Source organism: Homarus americanus, unplaced genomic scaffold (assembly GCF_018991925.1).
Source record: "Homarus americanus isolate GMGI-L3 unplaced genomic scaffold, GMGI_Hamer_2.0 scaffold24922, whole genome shotgun sequence".
Classification (NCBI taxonomy): Eukaryota; Metazoa; Arthropoda; class Malacostraca; order Decapoda; family Nephropidae; genus Homarus; species Homarus americanus.
Window position 1 is genome coordinate 2,604,754 of NW_024722610.1, and position 24,008 is coordinate 2,628,761.

Consider the following 24,008-nt stretch of genomic DNA (forward strand, 5'->3'; position numbering starts at 1 on the left):
TAAAACCACCGTAAAGCAATTAAACAGAAGTGACTGGGAGGAATAATTAACACTGAGTAACAAGGGAGAAGAATATGGTACTTAAACAAAGTCCTGTCACGGTCGCTATTTGTTACGAGTTGGGATTTAGAATATAAAGTTATATACGTCTACCCAGATCCCAACAGGTAACAACAATAAAAAACAAAGACAATCGGACTATAAAAGGTAGACAAAGGATGCGAGTTTTCGTTGTATATAATAGAGTACCATATCCTTAACAAAAATATTCAGCTTATAAATTTACCCTCTTAACCAAACTTAAATCAAAACATTAAACAGTATATATACATATTAATAAAACATAAAACAATCTCGAAGCTAAGTGGACGCGGGAAATTAATACAAGATACTAGTACTTAAGTGAGTAGGAGCTGAGATGGTTGACGAGTAAGGCTGAGTATTGTAGTAGAACATTTGTAGGTAGTCGTCGCACGTAGGTTTAGAGGATAGATCCTGTGGTCACTTCCCAGAGCCAAGTGCCCTCCTCGAATTGGAGCTGACAAAGAAGACTTTGAGGAGGTGACGCAACAACCAGGATAGGAGAAGGAAACCCCGAGTGGTAACTAAGACGAGTCATACTCGTGTCTCTTGGGTCCCTAGATGGCGTTGCTGTGGTGCTGGGTGCAGGTAAGATCAGGACAATAGATGGCGTGCTTCTGTAGTGCTGGGTGAGGGGTTCGTACATGAGCAATGAGTCTGCCCCTCTGGGCAAGTTTCCTGCCCACGTCCATCTCATGTCTCACCATAGACAGTGGAAAGATAGGGTGGTGAATCTGAACATAATATCAGATGTATTGACCCATTTATAATAATGTCCTGTTGATAGACAGGGCCCATACAACCAATTCATCCCAAATAAAACCAAGAAGAAGAAAAGAAGCAAACCAAAATACCAAGAACAAGAAGAGCACAAGAATAACAAGAAAGAAGAAACAAAAACATCAGATTAGTTAGAACAAGAAAGAAGACCAAGACTAGAAGAAGAAACCCCAAGAAGAAGAAAGAAGCAAATCAGCTCCGGCCGAAATAGCCCAGCGAAGGGCCAGCAATCCCCACACAAGCACAAGGACAAGGCAAATGTAAGAGATGTGCACTGCGCAGTAGATAGCATAACTAGTTATGCGTTTTGGGGCGACCAAAGAATACGCCTAATGTAGTTAATTCCTAATTTACAGTAGTTAGATAAGCAAGTTTTGTCTGTTTCATTTATTTTAGGAATAGTTTTTTGCATTTGTACTAAACAACAATAGTTAGGTACTAATTTACAGCAGTTACTAACTGCACAAACTGATTTCCGGTGACAAAAATAAAAAACCCAAATGGATGTAACTGAACGTTTCAGCATTTGCAAAAAAACAAAGAGAGAAACGATCTGCCGACGCTTAGAGATTTCAAAATTACTTATTGTACAAAAATGTATTGGTATTCTGTTTGTCACTATCTTATGATTTTAGGGATATAGAAAATACAATGTTTCATTATAAAGGTCAGGAAATTAATAAATACAAGTGCAACACACTATTACTGTACTTACGTAACACCAGAAAGCCTGGAGTGTCAGGCACATGAGGCAGGCAGAGGGGAGTCGGGTAGTGACAGCGATGAAATGACCAGTTACCACACTGCGGTGGAGGTAGTGGGTGGTTACAGTAGGAAGCTGCGAGCATCAAGTGAGACGTTCATCGCCCAAAGACTAATGAATTAGACTGAAAATAAATCAACATAAATTATACAAAACATCTATCCAAGAATCGAAAGACTACAAACACGAAAAGAGACGAATAGCAATCATTACCCGCCAGCCCGTGTAGGATTGATGTTTAGTTTATATTATACCTTTAATGTGAATAATCTGGGAAGTTTCTAGGAGTGAAACAATTTAGTTTCTGATAAAACATATTACACACTGTACGCAAATTAGTTACTTTGGTCACAACTCATGTGATTTGGCTTTGAATTTCACTGAAAAAAAAACGTATTATTATTATTTTCATAACTTCACTAAACAGTTTATTAGCGGTTCGGGAGGTTAAGTATATCCACGCTAAACAGGAGGAGTCTTTTCACGTGTGTCCGGAACGAGGCCGAACCTTGATGCTGGTGAGACCGCGAGTTAACGCTGCCTACACAATCGATATATAAAGGATTATTGCAAATATATCACCAAAAACGTCATCCACGACGCCGATAAACCAGATAGGAAAAAAAAAACGAAATTCTCAAGCGATTGGGGACTGGTTATCACTTCTCAAGCAAACTATAACCTGCAATAGCAGCGCCGCACCCCGATTATGCGTTCAGTTCCCAGCTCCCCTATTATAGAATGATATAAATTCACCAGAGCTTTGCACCGAAGAATGACGAAAATGACCGAGACTTAGAAACCTTCCATATATGATAGGTTAAAGAAACTAACTTGCATTCCCCAGAAAGACGAAGAGTGGGGAGATATGATAGAGCATTTAATGGGTGAAAGGAACTCAATAAAGGATAGATAAAGTTCTTAATATCCGAGCAGGATAGAACTCGGAGCAACGATCCGCTGATAAGCTTAGGCTTAGGAGGAGAAGGAACTGGTTCACAAATAGGGTGGTGGACGAGGAACAAGTTTACAACTTTATAGTAAGTGGAACGCTGAAAAGTTTTAAAGAAGGCTAGATAGATTCGTGATAGAGAGGTAGTAACTCTCGACAGGAGCTGCCAGCTTTCAAACCGGCCTATTGCAGATCCATTTTATGATCCTTATGTTAATGAAGGATGCTTAGTATAAAGCAATTAAAGGATGCTTAGATAAAAGAAATAAGACGTTAGAAGTGCTACGAAGGATGTTTAGATAGTGCTAATGAAGGATGTTTAGGATAGTGCAACGAAGGATGTTTAAGATAGTGCTATTAAAGCGATGTTTAGGATAGTGCCAAAGCGATGTTTAGGATAGTGCTATCAAGGATGTTTAGATAAGCACGAAACGATGTTTAGGATAGTGCTAAAGCGATGTTTAGGATACCATGAAGAATGTTTAGGATAGTGCTAATGAGGATGTTTAGGATAGTGCTAATGAAGCGATGTTTAGATAGTGCTAAATGAAGGATGTTTAGAAAAAGCAATGAAGCGATGTTTAGATAGTGCCACGAAGCATGATAAGGATAGTGCTAACTGAAGCGTTTAGATAAGCAATGAAGGATGTTTAGATAGTGCTAATGAGCGATGTTTAGGATATGCTAATGAAGATGTTTAGATAGTGCTAATGAAGATGCTTAAGATAGTGCTAATGGATGATGTTTAGGATAGTGCCATTAATAGATGCTTAGGATAGTTAATGAAGGATGTTTAGGATATGCTAATGAAGGATGTTTAGGATAGTGCTACGAAGGATGTTTAGGATAAAGCTAAATAACGATGCTTAGAAAGTTAATAATGATGCTGATATACTAATGAAGGATGTTTAGGATAGTGCCAATTAATGATGTTTAGATATTGAATACGATGTTTAGGATAGTGCCAATGATATTTAGGATAGCCAATTAATGATGTTTTAGATAGTGCCAATGAATGATGTTTTAGATAGCGCCAATTAAAGACGTTTAGATAGTGCCAATTAACGATGTTTAGATAGTGCCAATTAATGACGTTTATATGGGTGCTAATGAAGGATGTTTAGAGAAAACAATGAAAGATGTTTAGATAGTGTAACGAATGATGCTTATATATGCTAATGAAGGACGTTTAGGATAAGTTAATGAACGATGTTTAGATAGTGCAACGAATGATGCTTCATGGACAAGCTAATGAATGATGTTTAGAGATACTAAATGAATTACGTTTGGATAGTGCCAATTAATGATGTTTAAGATATGCTAACAAAGGATGTTTTAGGATAGTGCTACCGAAGGATGTTTAGGATAAAGCAATGAAGGATGTTTATATAGTGCTAATGAAGGATGTTTAGGATAGTGCTAATGGATAAGTAACCGGGCTGCGTTAGTCACCAACGCAACCAGCTAAAGCTTTTTTACCAGATAAGACGCCGGCGAGGCATAACCGTATATCTTTCAATTAGTATACAGCCAGCTTTCCTTAGGTGGCAGGAAACAGTGTTGTACTGTTCATCGCTTCACACCAAAAACCTCATTTTAAGTAAAACCCCCGAGCCAAGAAGACGTCGTCTCCATCCTCCTGAAAGGAGCGACAACCACACCACAGAGTCCCTCCACCGCACCCGTCCCAGAACCGCCGACTAACGAGACTAAGTGTGTTAACCCAGGTTGTTATCCCCGGAAATATCACGTGGATGCCTGGCTTGCGACGAGAGCAATCCAGGCCTATCACCAAACCCAAGGCGCAAATGGTTAATTAATCTTGGCAAAGAGTTCTCTGCACGACACCCGTCATCAGACCGCGATCGACACGAGATACAGCGCGCTAACCCAGGCTTCATATCCCCAGGAAATATTATGGAAGCCTGCTGCGACAAAAGCAATCCAGCTGGTCTATTGCACCCAAAATGGTTAATTCAATACGCATACAAGTCTCTCCTACCGCGACAACCGTCTTACCGTGACTCAAAAGACGCGAGATACGCGTGGAAAAACCAAGAGCACACTTTTGTTGTTATGGCCGTGGGGTCGATACACGAGACTAAGCGTAAGTTACAACTGAGGTTGTTATCCCATGGAAATATCGACAGGAAGCCTGGTTGCGACAAAAGCAACCAGCCACCTATTAAACCAAGTCCCGCCACAGAGTTCTCCCAACGACACCATGTGGGTAAACCCAAGAGACTCCTTTGTTGCTGTGGCCCGTGGAAAGAAGTTCTAAGAAAAAAGCCTGCTGCAAACAAGCAAATCAGCTGGCAGTAAATGTATCACTTGAAGAATTGGCATACCGTTATTATACCCATAGTAGAGTAATCACACGTGTCCTGCTAAAATTCCTCAGAAGATTAATTTTATTACAGCGTGAACGAGGAACTCATATATCCATAAATTCAAAATCATTGTATGCGGAAGTTTGACAATAAAATGTAAGTGCACTATCCGCCCGCATTCATGATCCCATCTTATTACACTAAAAGGTAACGACGGATTGGTTATGACAAAAGTAACCAGTCAACTTAGATGGATGTTGAAAATTAAATGAATTCATTAAATCATCATTTATCAAGTATAAATCGCGGAATGTCGAGTGGTGGAGTGAACTTCTACGTAGATACGCCATAATCTCCTGTAAGTAATCAGTGTGAAGGTATCGAACTCTACGGTAAGAAATAAGAAATACGACATATTATTATCTTTATATAATATAATCCACTCCTACTACCACCGATTCTTCTTGGTGGACTGATCCACACCCCAAAACCATGACAGAAGGATGTTTAGGATAGTGCTAATGAAGGATGTTTAGGATAGTGCTAATGAAGGATGTTTAGGATAGTGCTAATGAAGGATGTTTAGGATAGTGCTAATGAAGGATGTTTAGGATAGTGCTAATGAAGGATGTTTAGGATAGTGCTAATGAAGGATGTTTAGGATAGTGCTAATGAAGGATGTTTAGGATAGTGCTAATGAAGGATGTTTAGGATAATGCTAATGAAGGATGTTTAGGATAGTGCTAATGAAGGATGTTTAGGATAGTGCTAATGAAGGATGTTTAGGATAGTGCTAATGAAGGATGTTTAGGATGGTTCATGAGGATGTGATGTTACTGAAGGAATAACAACTCCTGGTTATTAATAATACATACAGGTTCTACATTAACTCCAGAAGGAGCCAAAATGACGCAGGAAGACTACATCGATGAAGCTATCACAGGTGTTGGTTACGGGAGGTGGCAGTTCCCCTTCGTGTCCCTCACTCTGCTAGGTAAGACAGACCGTGGTCGTATATGAAGTTACTTTCTTGTATCTCTTTTAACATGTAATATATTAAGGATGATGAGGGAGTGAGGTTCTGCGCGGGTTAAGTACATCACAACACGGCTTTATAAAGGGGCACAAACACTAAACTCTCATACCACATTTACCTGACCATTCAGGGTTTAATGTCTTTTGAAGTCAATCAATGACTCCAAAATTGACCAATGATATGTGAGCTGTAGCGAAAAGAAGGATTTCAGAGTAAAGGTCACGAAGGGTGTTTGTCGGACCTCAGTGGTCAGGATATTGTGGCATTGATTATTACAAAGTATTTTCAGTATAGTGCTGTGTAATCGTTACATAGGAATTGACTTATTTACTAGGGCCTGTAGGAAAAAATTTCAGTCAATCTGGTGATTCTCACAACCGCTTAGCTGAGGTCTTGCTCAACACTGGACTGGCCACGTTGGTTTAATTAAAGATACAGCTCACACCCCGTAAACGTTACAATTTTTTAAATATTCCATCTTCCAACGAGGCGTTCAAAACGTGTTGATGGCCCTGTTAATTTACACTGGCCCATGCAGAGGTCTGCTCAGTATAACAATACATTACAAAGATATTCATAGGTTTCTGTTCATTTTGTGAATGTTGACTTTACTAAACAGCTTAATGTTTACGTATCTGCACTTCTCAGACTTCTCAACATTATTGACGAAGATTAAACACTTAAAAAAGTGATGTGTAAATCAGTTCTGGTTACCGTTGACAGAATGGATATAGAATCCCTAGAAAGCATTCAGAGGAGGATGACAAGACTAATCCCGGGCATAAGGAACCTTGAGTAGGAACCTTGAGTACAGAGACAGATTAAAGCATCTTAATTTGCACTCCCTCGAGAGACGTAGAGTGAGGGGCGATATGATCGAGGTGTATAAACGAAAGTCAGGGCTAAACAAAGTGATATCACAAAGGTACTCAAACTAGCCAACCAGGAGCGAACTCGTAGCAATGGTTTTAAATTAGACAAATTTAAATTTAGGGGTGAGATAGGTAAACATTGGTTTGGAAATAAAGTAGTGGATGCGCGAAAGGGGTTGGGTGTAAACGGCCTTATAATACGGGCCAATAGGCCCGCTGAAGATTTCTCCATTCCTGTGTAAGCGAACGATGCTCTAACAACCACATCTCATCTGACACATCGACCTACTTGTCACATTTCCTTCGTCATCGACGGTTCTACCCACAGTTCATGACAGCTATCACGGTTCTACCCACAGTTCATGACAACTACCACGGTTCTACCCACAGTTCATGACAACTACCACGGTTCTACCCACAGTTCATGACAGCCACCACGGTTCTACCCGCAGTTCATGACAGCTACCACGGTTCTACCCACAGTTCATGACAACTACCACGGTTCTACCCACGGTTCATGACAACTACCACGGTTCTACCCACAGTTCATGACAACACCGGTTCTACCCACAGTTCATGACAACTACTGCAGTTCTACCCGCAGTTCATGACAGTTACCACGGTTTTGCAGTTCATGACAACTACCACGGTTCTACCCACACAATTCATGACAGCTACCACGGTTCTACCCGCAGTTCATGACAACTACCACGGTTCTACCCACAGTTCATGACAACTACCACGATTCTACCCACTTCATGGCGGCTACCACCACGGTTCTACCCACAGTTCGTAGCTACTACGGTTCCCACAGTTCGCGGCGGCTGCGCGGTTCCACAGTTCTGACCGTACCGCGGTTACCCACGGTTCATGACAACTACCACGGTTTTACCCACAGTTCATGACAGCTTCACCACGGTTCTACCCACAGTTCATGACAGCTACCACGGTTCTACCCGCAGTTCATGACAGCTACCACGGTTCTACCCACAGTTCGCTGACAACTGCTGCACGTTCCCACGGTTCGCTGACAGCTACACGGTTCTACCCACACAGTTCATGACAGCTACCACGGTTCTACCCACGGTTCATGACAACTACCACAGTTCTACCACAGTTCATGACAGTTACCACGGTTCTACCCACAGTTCATGACAACTACCACGGTTCTACCCACGGTTCATGACAACTACCACGGTTCTACCCACAGTTCATGACAACTACCACGGTTCTACCCACATTTCATGACAACTACCACGATTCTACCCACTTCATGGCAGCTACCACGGTTCTACCCACAGTTCATGACAACTACCACGGTTCTACCCACAGTTCATGACAGCTACCACGGTTCTACCCACAGTTCATGACAACTACCACGGTTCTACCCACAGTTCATGACAACTACCACGGTTTTACCCACAGTTCACGCAGTCTTACCTGTTCATATTGTGGGCTCCATCTTGCTCAGTGTACCCATGGACTTCCGTTGCACACCAATGAACACCTCAGGTGAAATTCTCACACATGACAGGTAAGATCCAAACAATTAATTAATTTTTCTCTGTTTAATTATCGACATTGACAGTGTCACTTTACGGCACTGACAGTGTTGGGTTTTATAGTTATGTTTATAACTTCAGAAAACTGGTATATTGTTGCCACCACCCCTTAACCACCAACTATGTTAGTGGGTGTGGGGAAATACTTAATTTCAAGGTTCACTGTGTTCAAAACAATTGGTATTCATTCTCACAAGTGGTGTAATTCTAAAGATATTACAGGATTATGTAAATATTAAATTACACAAACTGCTATACTTCGGCAAAAAATGTCATACGAGTCTTAGAAGTTTATATAGTGATTCATACCCGTTTTATATCTATTTGTATTGCGTTCTCAAACTATGATATATAACTTGTCAATAAACTTACCTATGTGAACACCTGAGGATTAGGGTGTGTTGAGCCTAATTGTCTCACCTACAGGAACCAGACGATCAACGCTGTAACGTCTAACACCTTGATGATGCCAGTGACTGAACCCATCTACGACAACAAGTGTGGAAGTCCGTCTCACAGCAGCCACGACCCGCCCTCACTACCTCGCTACGTCGGCCCTCCCTCCTGTCTTCAAGTAGAATACGACACATCTGTATTTCCTGAATCTATAATATCTGAGGCAACTACATCTGTGGGGTTATGTTTTCTTTTTTAAACTATAATTGCTTCGTTAAAACTTAAATATGTGGAATTGAGACAAATAAATAAAAACTAAATTACTTCAGTTGCTGTGTGGAAGTATTTGAGTGACAGTGACTAGGGTCTTTAAGTCAGTTTGTACATTTGACAACAACTATTAATAGTTAAATCGAGCTATTATAGAAATCACAAAGTGCTTGTACAAAGTTTGAGAACAATATTGCCTGACTTAACGAATTTACACTAACCTTACACATAAGATTCCAAAAATGATCAAAAGCAAGATTTAAACTATAAGATATTTCAGGTTAACTATCCTCGCTTCTCGTATGTCCTCGTAGCGACTAGAGGTGTTCCTTGAATTGCGTCTTTCCTTTTTGTTTCCTCCCTCGTGTCCTATTGACTCGAGATAAGCTAAACGGCGCTCCACTGAACATTACTCCTGTAGGCAACTGTACATGCTGAATGAAAGTGTACTTGTATGGTCAATATCTATCTATCTACAGTTTAACCTAATCTGCGAGTGGGAGACGCTACGCCCGGTATTCCAAATGATGTATTCCTTATCTGCGATGGTGGGCAGTCTTCTGGGGGGGCTACTGAGCGACAGGTAAGGGATTTAAGCAGTTCGTGGGTCTGATGAGCGACAGGTGTGGGCTGCTAAGTGACAGGTGTGAGCTACTAAGTGACAGGTGTGGGCTACTAAGTGACAGGTGTGGGCTGCTAAGTGACCGATGTGGGCTGCTTAGTGACAGGTGTGGGCTGCTAAGTGACAGGTTGGGCTGCTAAGTGACAGGTTGGGCTGCTTAGTGACAGGTGTGAGCTATTAAGTGACAGGTGTGGGCTGCTAAGTGACAGGTGTGGGCTGCTTAGTGACAGGTGTGGGCTGCTAAGTGACAGGTAGGGGCTGGTTAGTGACGACTGAGGACTAAAGAGTGACAGATGAGTCTAATGAGTGTCTACTGAAGTATCAGATGGTGTATGTACATTACTGTAATAACTGGGTTATCCTCACCAACACAAACGTCAATGTATTTTCACTTTTAATCATGTCCTGTCAGTGCTTGATCCACTGACAACTGTTATGCCATATGTTGAACAGTCACAATTGAAGGACAAATTACACTTTTTTAAAATATCTCAAACATTTAATTAGTACGAATCCAAATAAAAAAATGAAGTTAATATAATCCTTTTACAATAGGCTTAGACCTATTTTAAGGCTGAATTATTTACAAAACTTAGGATCATCTTATTTCACCAGCTTATTTCACCAAAAGATTAATCAACCTAATGCTATTTGAGGGGTGGGTGGTGAGGTTAGGTTAGGTGAGGTGAGGTGAGGTTAGGATTCGTCAGGTGAATCCAAGATTATTTATTAAGCACTAAGAAAAGAATGACTAAAGATTGGACAAGGGCGAACAGTTACTATACCTTGAAACTGGAAAAACTCAGAATATTCACATCTAACATTACAACTCACAATTATATCATAGGGAGGTAGCAATGAGCAGCACTCCAGACTCACAAATCTCCTGATACTTGAGGTCTATACAGCTAGCCGACCCCCCTGTCACTGATTGATATATAGATTCAAGAGAGAGAACCACAACACCACCACCTCCACATTTCAGAAATACTCACACTTGAAACTAACATTATTCACAATACCCAACATACATTACACAATATATACACCACATTACATAACAATTACAACCCATTACATAACAATTACAACCCATTACATAACAATTACAACCCATTACATAACAATTACAACCCATTACATAACAATTACAACCCATTACATAACAATTACAACCCATTACATAACAATTACAACCCATTACATAACAATTACAACAGCTAACATAAAATATGAAACTCATATATTATACTGTAATTAAACCCGATACACATTAATAAGTAGAAAATGTAACTAAGAAAGGAAACTAGATGTAATTCGATTTCACAAACTCTAACTCTTGTTCGAATCGAAACGTGGTGGAGAAAGTCACGGTGTCTAAAGTCATGCTAAAGCTTTTGATAATCACGTTTGTGAGTTAAAGAAAATATAGACCACTTTCACTTATCTGAGTTCGGGGAAAATTTTATCAAGTTTTATCAGCATGACGTGGCCTTTGTAGCTGTGGCGCCTGGCTGTCACAGTGATTCTAGCATTTATCATTTACAGTAAATGCTTAATATGTATGTAATGGGTATTTTATCTTTATTTTATATAATAAAACTTTTCCATTACATAAAAACACATTTATCGATTATAATTTGTAAACAGCAAAAGAAGAGAAGTTTGTGGAAGCGGCAACACTACAGTCGTCCTCTGCCTGCCACCTCTCTCTCTCTCTCTCTCTCTCTCTCTCTCTCTCTGAGTCGAGTATGACGATCATCCAATTTTTTTTAATTTAGTTTAACAAATTTATTGCAGAGCTTGCAGTACAGTTTGCCTATTCTGAGTAATTCATTCAGGTCTTGATACTGAGGGTGGTATCACTTCTCACTGCCACGCAGGACAGAAGTTCATACACAAAGAAATACGTCATATTCATTAACAACTATAAATTTATAGAGGTCAGATTCATGTGGGTAATGTCACTTTCACTGCCATACAGGACAGAGGTTCGTACACAAAGAAGGAAATACATCACATTCACCAGCAGCATATATAAGTCAGTGAATCACATACATTGGAGTCATATTCTAATTGAAGACTAATCAGTGTGGTGTGCTCTTCACCAGGGAGTTCTTTAGTGGCTTGAGTGATCAATAAGGGGTGTGGAGGGTGTTGAGGGCGGCTGCTGCTTGTCTGCCTTGGCGTGTATGATTCACGATGATTTTAAGTGGATCTTATACCTTCCCCGCTGTCCGCTTATCACTATGCTTGCCATTCTTTAAAAGGCAGTAGATTAGCTGCTTTGATAGTCAACTGTCGTCCAAGCGAGTAACGTGGCCGGCACTGTTGGAGTGTTGGGGGTACTCAAGATTTAGTTCTTACTATCTTCTGTTTACTCGGGAATAATGACTTCCTCTCTCTATCTCTCCCAGTAGCGCACACACACTCTCTCGCTGATGATATTTTCCTATACAAAAGTCTGTCTTACCAGTAGATCGAATAGATACAACTGAACACAGATCACAATCGAGTAACAGTTGTGGTCTTGCGGAAATGTGTTCTTGCACCCCCCTGTGGTAACCCGTGTCCCCAAACGGCATCGTCGCAGTAGTAGTATCTTTATTTATGAATGAATGGGTATTGTTTGTGTAGCGAAGGACGTGATTGGTGGATAGGTTTCCTATAGGTCATATAGGTTGGCCGCTTGGAGACACGGGTTACCACTGGGGCGTAGGAACACATTTCCGCAACAAACAAGATTCACACTGCCACTGTGCCGGACACCATGGTCTGACTAAACCACTATTATAGTCAGATTATTTGTAACTAGGTTTCCTTTACCCGGCTCTTCCATCCTTTACTTCCACACTACTACTTATTCTTTCCAATGACTGTGTTTACCTACATGTCTATAGCGGCGCCCCAAAGTTATAATATATCATTATTATTATAATAATCAATCTTCTCTTCAATGCACACTCCATTATTATTATTATTATTATTATTACTTCCTTACATCATTATGCCAGATGATCACTCCTTATCCACTCTGTTGTCATGGTCCTTCTCGTGTCTTTCCGTCCACATGACACTTATAACTTTTCAAATGTAAGTCAGACTTACACCATGCATCTTCGTCTCTCTTCCATTGTACGGGCCACATGTGTCACCCATCAGAGGACACACTGCCACCTGTACCTCCCTCGTCCATCACAGTCAGAGGAAGATAAGGCTCGGCTATTGGCTTGGCTTCATGAACTTGTTATTATGAATATTATCATTAACTGTTCCATTTTTTTGTCCTACAGTTTTGGCATTCCAGACAGGAAAGTTTACAACACAATTATTGTTAGCATTTACCAACTACTGTTATAAACTACCGTTCTCCGTCAGACTAACGTTTCCTCACATAGGTGCGGACGTAAACGAACCATGCAGCTGTTCAGTGTGGTGAACCTGGTAGGTGTGGTGTTGATGGCAACGTCTCCTTGGTACACAGGTGTTCTTCTGGCCAAACTTCTGGTAGGGGGTTCCTGCTCCCCAATGCTGCACGTGTCCTTTGGCCTAGGTTGGTCCACCTAACGCTTCTTTATATTTCCTCCATTATAAATCTGCTAGCAAACTTTTAATTCAGATGTGTCCGTAAACGTTGTATGAGAGATATAGAGAGTAAGTCTAGGTGAGTAGGATGGTGAATGATGATTAGAGAGGCAGAGAACAACCTCTCCACCCACACTCTTATAGTTTTCCCTCCACAGAACACAGACATAATTACTCTCTCCTGCCTCTAGTAGGAGACAATTGAAGTTACCATTCCACAAAGCACAACTCCTTATTTACTACTATACACACATCTCAGTACAGCACCGTAGCTCCACCTATGCACGTCTCAGTACAGCACCGTAGCTCCACCTATGCACATCTCAGTACAGCACTGTAGCTCCTATACATATTTCACCACATCTCACTGTAGCTCCTTTGTTATTTCTATGCACATCTCGGCACAGCACCATATACAACCTTTTCTGTCTACCCCCAGCACAGGAGGTAATACCACGTCGGTTCCGTACACTAACTGGGATGTTGATAGGTACGTCGTACTCGGTGTCCACCGTCATGTTCTCTGGTCTAGGTTACCTGGTGAGGCAGTGGCGACACCTGCTGCTAACCTCGTCTTCCTTCCTCCTGATCATCATCCCACTGACATGGTAACTTCAGTTGTTTTACGGTATTGTTATGGGACTTGGAGCCTGACACATGTGAGGTCTGAAGAGTCTCGGCTCGACAAATATTAAACAGATCTGTACCATAAGAGGCAAGAAATAAGCTGACACACATAGTCAAACACGCTGCTTTATCATGATGACCCAAATACCGGTGTCGCGTATAATTCTCTTAAAACATTCACAACAGGGGGTGTCTGACATAACCAAGACTCATAGTTGAATTTAATAAGATAATAGTTCAGTCATTAGGTGGATATCTTGCACTTATTCTTGTTACCTTCTTTTCTTATTCTATTCATCATTCTTATACGGCACTTCTTCTTGTTATTCTTATTACTCTTATTACTATTACCATTATTATTTTACACTTACCATTCTTACGGTGTGTCAGCATAATGCAAGAGTCGCCCCGCTGGCTGGTGCAGAGAGGACGAGGTGAAGAGGCGGTAAATTTGTTAACCACAGCCGCTCAGTGTAACCACGCCGAACTCTCCCCTTCTGTCACCTCCGCCATCAACAAACTGAAAGAGGTAAATGAATGGCCTGTGTCACTGTGCACTCAATATATACACTGCAATCCTTCGTACATCTGTTTATTGTTGATGTACACTAGAATCTGTCGTACACATCTTTTTATTGTTGATGTACACTAGAATCTGTCGTACACATCTGTTTATTGTTGATGTACACTAGAAGCCGCCTTATATCCTTATTTAACTTCACATATACCCGTCAGTGTGTCAGATTATGTGGCAGTGTTGGCAGGTGTTGGATTACCTGACACTATTAACCTGTATCTTATTATTAAAAGTCATTCCTTTCCACACTGAACATTAAACATATGTAACTATTTTTATTGCCATAGAAAGAAATTTATTGGAACACAAACTAATAGAAAGTACGTTAAAATCAGCTAGCTATTCACAAAGCAAACAGACAGCGAGTTAAAATCAGTTAGCCAATCACGAAGCAAATAGACAGCGAGTTAAAATCAGTTAGCCAATCACGAAGCAAATAGACAGCGAGTAAAAATCAGTTAGCCAATCACGAAGCAAATAGACAGCGAGTAAAAATCAGTTAGCCAATCACAGAAGCAAATAGACAGAGGGTTAAAATCAGTTAGCCAATCACCAAACATAGAAAAGTGAGTAAAATATTCGCCATTAACCATCATCCAGATTGAGCCTTTAGTTCCTGCAGCCAATGACCCAGGTAGGAGAGAGATACAAACCCTGTGCGAGGGTCTTCAAGGGTGGTGGGAGTACCTCAAGTTTCCAGGGTTACGCACCATCCTCCTCGTCACCCCACTCGTCTGGTTTCTCCAAGGCTTTGTTTATCTCGGACTCATCCTCAACGCCAACAACTTTACCAGGTTGGTCAGTCTTTGTTTTGTTTTTTACCTGGCTCTAATAATTTATCACCAGGTAGGTCACTGTTGATCTTTTGGTGCTAACATCACCACTAGGTAGGTCACTGTTGTACGAGTCTTGATAATTTAACTCAAATACTGTAATGTGAACTTGTTGTAATTTCCATGAGATAATTTTACACAGGATATATATAAATAAATTATATATATATATATATATATATATATATATATATATATATATATATATATATATATATATATATATATATATATAATATGAAGAAAAATTATCACCAAATACATTATCATACACTTGTAATTTACGCTTGTTATAATAAAACACATCACTTTCCACATATACACCTGGCATAGTTTATACCTGTAGCACACCTGTCTTATATAATCCACATGTCTCATTTTGTATTTTTTTATCCTCACAGTAACAACCCATACGAATACTTGGCTTTATGGGGCGTGATGGAGGCAATAGCTATCCTCTTGGCCACACCTTTCAATATTATCTTGGGACGTCGGATCCTATGTACATTGTGCCTCCAACTGGCCGGCCTTTTGCTCATCGTCGACTTACTTGTCCCTACAGGTAAACTTGGCACTTAAATCATTTAAAAGTCTGGAACAAGGGTTTATGAAACACCTGTGGCTTGGATCATGAAACACCTGTGGCGTGGATCATGAAACACCTGTGGCGTGGATCATGAAACACCTGTGGCGTGGATCATGAAACACCTGTGGCGTGGATCATGAAACACCTGTGGCGTGGATCATGAGACACCTGTGGCGTGGATCATGAAACACCAGTGGCGTGGATCATGAAACACCTGTGGCGTGGATCATGAAACACCTGTGGCGTGGATCATGAAACACCTGTGGCGTGGATCATGAAACACCTGTGGCATGGATCATGAAACACCAGTGGCGTGGATCATGAAACACCTGTGGCGTGGATCATGAAACACCTGTGGCGTGGATCATGAAACACCTGTAGCTTGGATCATGAAACACCTGTGGCTTGGATCATGAAACACCTGTAGCTTGATCATGAAACACCTGTGGCGTGGATCATGAAACACCTGTGGCTTGGATCATGAAACACCTACATCGATAACTGTTTGCTTGTTGTCTATTGGGCTGTGTTCACTATTAAATTAGTGTGTGTGTGTGTGAGATGCTGTGTTTACTGTTAATGCCGTTACGTCTCCGCAGGGTTACAGTGGGCCAGGTGGTCATTGATGATGGTTGCCATATTACTGGCGTCCGCAGCCTTCCAGGTATGTTTTTTTCAACAATGAGTTTCTCTTCGCTCTCATTCACTCTGTCTCTCTTCTCTCTCATCCTCCTTCACTCTCGCTCATTGTATTCAATTAACTGTTCTCTCATCCTTATATCATTCACTCTCTCTATTTTCACATATTTTACTTTCATTTACCTCACTCTCACTTGCCTCTCTCTCACTCACCTCACTTTCATACACCTCATTCATCATCACCTCCAGTTTTCCAGTTGAAATTCGCGGGTAACTTTGTTTTTGTCTTTTACGGTAATATTTGTTTCTTGTCTCTCAGGTGAACTTCATGTATGCTCCTGAGTTGTTCCCGACAGTGATAAGATCTCGAGGGTGCGGGTTGGTGAGCTCTGCGGCTAACATAGGCTTCACGTTGTCGCCAATCATCACCGACTTACTGGTATAGAATCTTTCGTTTTGCTAAGGAGTTGAGAGAAATTTAACGCAAGTCTATCAGGCCAAGTTAAAAAATCTAATCCTAAAGTGTGTTGGGTTTAAGAGGCATTAATTGCTCTGAAATATGTTTGTCTTTCTCACCAGGAAATTACCACTCTGGAAAACAATGAAGGATGATTTTTTCTTCATAATATACACACACACATATAAAGACTAGCCTGTACAACTATATTCTTTTAATGTTAATATAAAATGATGATTACTCAAGTTTTTCTCATCTTCAGTAAATATTTTTTTTTAATTGTTGAAGATTCACCTAAGATTTATAAAAAAAATTCTCAAAAATAAGAACTTACATTATTTTGGTGGTCAAGAATTTCTTCCTGGCAGTTGTAGCATTAGTAAATATGACAAAATTTTGTGACAAGAAGTACCGGTATGGCCAGCATAAGGACAGAACCAGACAATGTGATGTAGTCGTGGCCAGAAATAGGCTAGGATACAGACTCATCTGGCAAGTTAGTAACGCTGTACCCATACCGGAACACTCAGCATGTAAACTTTGTGATAAACCTTTAAAGCATACACTTGAACACTATATTATTGAATGTGACACTGTCAAAGACTTCAGGCCACCTGACTTATTGTATCTTGAACTTTGTAATTACTGTAATTACTACATTGAATCGGGGGTGCTTGAGGAAATTCTTGCTGTTTATCCCAAATTTGCTAGCCCACACTGATAAGTTTTCAATTAGAATATGACTCCAATGTATGTGAACTACTGACCCATATATACTGATAATGAATATGATGTATTTCTTTCTTTGTGTACGAACCTCTGTCTTGCATAGCAGTGAACAGTGACATTACCCACATGAATCTGACCTCTATACATATATAGCTGTTAATGAATATGATGTATTTCTTTGTGTATGAACCTCTGTCCTGCGTGGCAGCGAGAAGTGATGCCACCCTCAGTGTCAAGACCTGACTGAATTACTCAGAATAGGCAAACTGTACTACAAGCTTTGCCAATAAATGTTAAACTAAACTTCACAACACAGGCGCGACAAAGTTGGTGGGTAACGAGTGCGGCCTTCGGAGGGGCGGGAATCTTGGCTGGGCTGTTGGTGCCGTTACTTCCCGAGACTAACAACACACCTCTTCCTGAAACCATTGAAGACGTAGAGAAGAGACGGAAAACAATGTCAAAACGAAAAAGAAGAATGAGACAAGAAGAAAGTTAGAGAGAGACGACAAAAATAAAAAGTCGTCGACCCTCGTTTAGATATTAACCATGGCCCTGTTACCTGTATCTCAAGATGTGACTTAATAGAAATTAATACCTGGTAGACTGGTGTTACGAGTTGGGGATTTAGAATATAGTTAAAAGTCTACCCAGATCCCAACAGGCAACAACAATAAAAAAAACAAAGACAATCGGACTATAAAAGGGTAGACAGAGGATGCGAGTTTTTGTTGTGTATAATAAAGTACCATAAATCCCTTAACAAAATATTCCGCTATCTATAATTTACCCTTAACCATACTTAACCTAAACATTAACAGTATATACATATTTATACAACATACAATAATTTGAAGCAAGGTGGAGATGGGGGAGGCAATATAAGATTACAAATACTTAAGTGCGGAGCTGAGATGGCTGACGAGTAAGGCTGAGTATTGTAGAAGACGGTAGGTAGTCACTGTGCCGTAGGTTTCCAGGATAGGTGATCCTGTGGTCACTTCCCAGAGTGAACTGAACTCTCATCGAACTGTAGCTGATGAAGAAGACTTGTAGGAGGTGACGCAACAACCAGGATATGGAGAAGGGAAACCCCGGAGTAGTAACTAAGAGTAGTCATACTCGTGTTTCGTCCCTAGATGGCGTTGCTCGTGGTGCTGGGTAGGTAGATCAGGACAATTGGTGGCGTGGTTCGTAACACTGGTAAACAAAAATTCTATCATAAAATCCCTGTATTAAAGTAATAAATTAGGTTCATAACCTTTTTTATAGAGTGATTTGTTTTGATGTCGACAATTTATCTGCAGTGTTCAAATTCCTCACATCACACGAAGAATATGGTCATTATTCACGGAAGTTGTGAAATTCTTAAGTGAGAGGCCTCACCACTGCTCCAGGGTCGGCGAGTATATAGGATGTACCAGAAAAATGTCCCTGCCTCCCTCCCTCCCTCCCTGCCTGCTCCCTGAGACACTAAGTTTGAGGGAGGGAGCAGGCAGGAAGGGAGGGAAGCAGGGAGCAGGCAGGAAGGGAGGGAGGGAAGCAGGGAGCAGGCAGGAAGGGAGGGAGGGAAGCAGGGAGCAGGCAGGAAGGGAGGGAGGGAAGCAGGGTGCAGGCAGGAAGGGAAGGAAGCGGGGACATTTTTCTGGGACACCCAATATACATCGACACACTCCCCTAACACCCTTGTACACTGTGGAGCCTCACTTTACTAGTGGATCGGCCACAACTCAAAAATTTACTTTGAACGACGTTTTTTGTATCTGAAAAATATTGTTCATGACAATATGACCCATCGGAAGTATGTTTTGGGGAAATGGTAGAGGACCAGGCGTAAAGGTGGTAGACCTGCATGTCACAACTGTTGCCAAGTAATATATAAGACGTTTCCTGCCGTTTGTCATTAACGTGTTTCATATGAATATAATTAATATGGTTATGTTAACAGGGAATGACAGTCTAAAAAGACAATATCCATGTTAGACACATACAGTAAACAATATGCGCTTGGTAATGCTTAAATGTTCCTCAGCATTTGGTATGCATACATGTATTAGATATCAGGGTATGTTATAATAATAGGTAAGGTAAACATTAATGGCATCTCACGTTTATTGAATTAATATTTGGTGTAAACACTTCCCGCGTCCAGAACGAATTGTTTGGGTTCATAGCAACATGGCAACTCTACCCTGTCGACGATACTGTGTTTCACATAGGACATCAAACATGCTATTTATGGTGATTATACTGTTTTCATACAGTTATGACTATAATGCAATGTTTACAGTTTACATGTCGATAAAGATAAACTATCCTGGTTATAAGCCAGTTGCGGCATCTACGCCTATTCAAGTTTACCAACCCTACCGAGGCAACAGTGCCCAGCCAACAAGGGTTGTATTGTTTGTTTTGACATCCTGTCAAGGTTTTGAAGAATAATGGTTCTCAAACTACAACTCAAACTGAGTTGATGTTCTATCTAAGTAATCCCGACCATCTCGCCAACCTTCCACAAAAGACTCTTGGGGTGTGGCTTCATAAAAGTGTTGCAGATCTCTTGAAACTGAATGTCCCAATCACCCCAGACAAACCTATTAATGCCATTCCTCCTTGGCTGGGTATATCAGTAACAATTAATTACACTCCTGTTGGTAGTAAGCAAATGTTAAACACCGATGTGATGAGATGTGTCACACTAGAAACTATTAACAGATACATAGAGAGTATTAAATCAAGTGAATGTTATGCTTTTACTGATGGTTCTGTGCAGACAAACACAGGTAGAACAGGCTGTGCAATTGTAATATATAAAGAAAAAGAGATGATAGTGTCAAACAAACAAAGGCTGAACAACTGGGCCAGCACAACACAAACTGAACTAACTGGAATCTACTTAGCCACAGACTACCTCAAAGAAAATGGAGGTGGGGTGATATTCTGTGACTCTCAAAGTGCTTTAAAATCAATGAACAGCCTATATCTAAAGTTGTATGTGATATTAAAAGGAATGTGATAACTGCCAATGAGAACAACTTTCGTATCGAATTTGTGTGGATTCTGTCCCATGTTGGAATCAGGTATCGTGACCGTGCTGATAGACTGGCCAATGAGGCATATAAGTAAGAAAATGTTGACCGTGACCTTGGCCTATCCAATGCCGTAATTAAAAACATTCAAGTCAGAATCATGAACTCTGATCTAGAAGAAGTGAGAAATGCAGAGAGACCTGACAGTTGTAGCATTAGTAAATATGACAAATTTTGTGACAAGAGGTACCGGTATGGCCAGCATAAGGACAGAACCAGACAATGTGATGTAGTCGTGGCCAGAATTAGACTAGGATACAGACACATCTGGCAAGTTAGTAACGCTGTACCCATACCGGAACACTCAGCATGTAAACTTTGTGATAAACCTATAAAGCATACACTTGAACACTATATTATTGAATGTGACACTGGCAAAGACTTCAGGCCACCTGACTTATTGTATCTTGAACTATGTAATTACTTCATTGAATCAGGTGTGCTTGAGGACATTCTTGCTGTTTATCCCAAATTTGCTAGCCCACACTGATAAGTCTTCAATTAGAATATGACTCCAATGTATGTGATCCACTGGCCTATATATACTGCAAATGAGTATGATGTATTTCCTCCTTTGTGTACGAACCTCTGTCCTGCGTGGCAGTGAACAGTGACATTACCCATATGAATGTGACCTCTATACATTTATAGCTGTTAATGAATATGATGTATTTCTTTGTGTATGAACCTCTGTCCAGCGTGGCAGCGAGAAGTGATACCACCCTCAGTGTCAAGACCTGACTGAATTACTCAGAATAGGCAAACTGTACTACAAGCTTTGCCAATAAATTTGTTAAACTAAAAACATCGGACCCCACTTTTCAGATACTTTTTTAAGCGACTGTACTATTATTTTTTTTTTTTTTACGGGAATTAGCTTACCCGGGCACAGGTCAAAGGACCCACAACGGGGCCTGGGAGGCGAAAAAATAAGAACATAAATAAATTGAAAATAGAGAAGGAAAAGGTTATACTGTGTTAATCTACACCATGAAGATGCCGGAAAACCATCTTTTTAAAGTGAGACAGATTGTATAAGTATGGAAACAGAAGAAGGCATAGCATTCCACAGTTTGGCTGTGTGAGGAAAGGAGGAGGTACTATATCGGGTTATTCTCGTGTGCCCGACATCCACCTGTGGGTGAGGAACAAAATGCAGGTAAAGGCCACTCTCACTTTTGGCTTTGAAGGTCATTTTCGAGGTCAAATTGTGTAAAAAAAATATAATTTTCAATTTTAATTAAAAACAAATATTCTGAGCCAATTGGTTTGACAAAATGTTTCCTTTTGCCACAATTAGTGATAAACAAGTAAGGTGACAGGCTTATTCAATACGAATTACCAACTCAAGGACAAATTCAAGGTAAAAAAAAAAAATCTTGTATTATTTTAATTGACGAAAAAAACAAAAAACACTCACAACACTGGCATACACTCACAACACTGGCATACACTCACAACACTGGCATACACTCACAACACCGACATACATTCACAACACTGGCATACACTCAACACTGGCATACACTCACAACACCGGCATACATTCACAACACTGGCATACACTCACAACACTGGCATACACTCACAACACTGGCATACACTCACAACACTGGCATACACTCACAACACCGGCATACATTCACAACACTGGCATACACTCACAACACTGGCACTCACAACACTGGCATACACTCACAACACTGTGGCATACACTCACAACACTGGCATACACTCACAACACCGGCATACATTCACAACACTGGCATACACTCACAACATACACTCACAACACTGGCATACACTCACAACACCGACATACACTCACAACACTGGCATACATTCAACACTGACATACACTCACAACACTGGCATACCTCACAACACTGGCATACACTCACAACACTGGCATACACTCACAACACCGACATACACTCCACAACACTGGCATACACACTCACAACACTGGTACACTCACAACACCGACATACACTCACAACACTGGCATACACACAACACTGGCATACATCACAACACATACTCACAACACTGGCATACACTCACAACACCGACATACACTCACATACACACACCGACATACTGGCACATCACAACACACATACACTGGACATACACACAACATGACATACACTCACAACACTGACATACACTCACAACACTGGCATACACTCACAACACGACATACACTCACAACACTGGCATACACTCACAACACCGACATACACTCACAACACTGGCATACATTCACAACACTGACATACACTCACAACACTGACATACACTCACAACACTGACATACACTCACAACACTGACATACACTCACAACACTGGCATACACTCACAACACTGGCATACACTCACAACACTGGCATACACTCACAAATATGATTATAAAAATATACTCTAAGTCCTCCGTGACTAATAAAGTAAGCATAAAAATGACTATTTGTTTATGTCTTTTTGTCTTTATTTTCATTATCTGAGTGTCTCTGTATGTGTGTATGACTGTGCATGATTTATAAAATGCTCATGTATGCATAGTTGAGTATGTATGTATGTATGACCTCGCTTGGTGTTCGCTCGAGGATAAAAATTTTCACATCGCCCCTATGAGATTCAGCATCACTCTCTATCACTTCTTCATACTCTAGAAAGAAATCACAGATGAATCCAGGAAAAAAGTCTCATAACCTAACACAAAGTGTGACCTTTTGTGGTTTTTATCCGGTCATCAAAGACAGCCACATGTTCAGGACATTGTATCAACAGATCAACGATATGCATTAACTATGCAATACCCTGTATTAGTAAAAGTGTATGTAATCTAACGTACTTCTGTAGTGTCATGTAATAAACGTATATTAAACAAGAAATTTACTGATCTAAAGTTCGACAAATGTGTGTGTACGCCTCCTAGGGTACATCACCTGCCCGGGGTACACGCACATTTGTCGACCTTTAGATCTATTCGTCAAACCCCCGAGTTTAATGCCTGTGTCTGCCACACCGAGATGAGGCGGGGTAAACGGGTTCCTTGTGAAACACCAGTACCACAGGTGGCCCATTCACTTTTACACCTCAGTGTGTCGAGCAAGCGATTGCGCGCCCTACCTGGGGTACAGTCGGGGTCAAAAGTTTGCTCCCTCCAAAAATGAAGCAATATCGACCCCAAGTGAAATAAAACGGCAAACCCTCACCAA

The 24,008-nt window shown here is 40.7% G+C and overlaps 1 protein-coding gene across 1 annotated transcript; it reads left to right on the plus strand.

Annotated features, from left to right (window-relative positions):
• The first annotated feature begins 5,763 nt into the window (after positions 1-5,763).
• LOC121862883 (organic cation transporter protein-like) lies at positions 5,764-18,416 on the plus strand. The gene is made up of 12 exons (XM_042361267.1): positions 5,764-5,900; positions 8,240-8,348; positions 8,803-8,995; positions 9,522-9,625; positions 13,063-13,217; positions 13,689-13,857; positions 14,267-14,405; positions 15,054-15,247; positions 15,688-15,848; positions 16,472-16,536; positions 16,831-16,950; positions 18,014-18,416. Exons 1-12 carry the CDS (start codon positions 5,813-5,815, stop codon positions 18,194-18,196), a joined length of 1,680 nt encoding a protein of 559 aa, XP_042217201.1. The 5' UTR covers positions 5,764-5,812; the 3' UTR covers positions 18,197-18,416.
• The last annotated feature ends 5,592 nt before the right edge of the window (positions 18,417-24,008 follow it).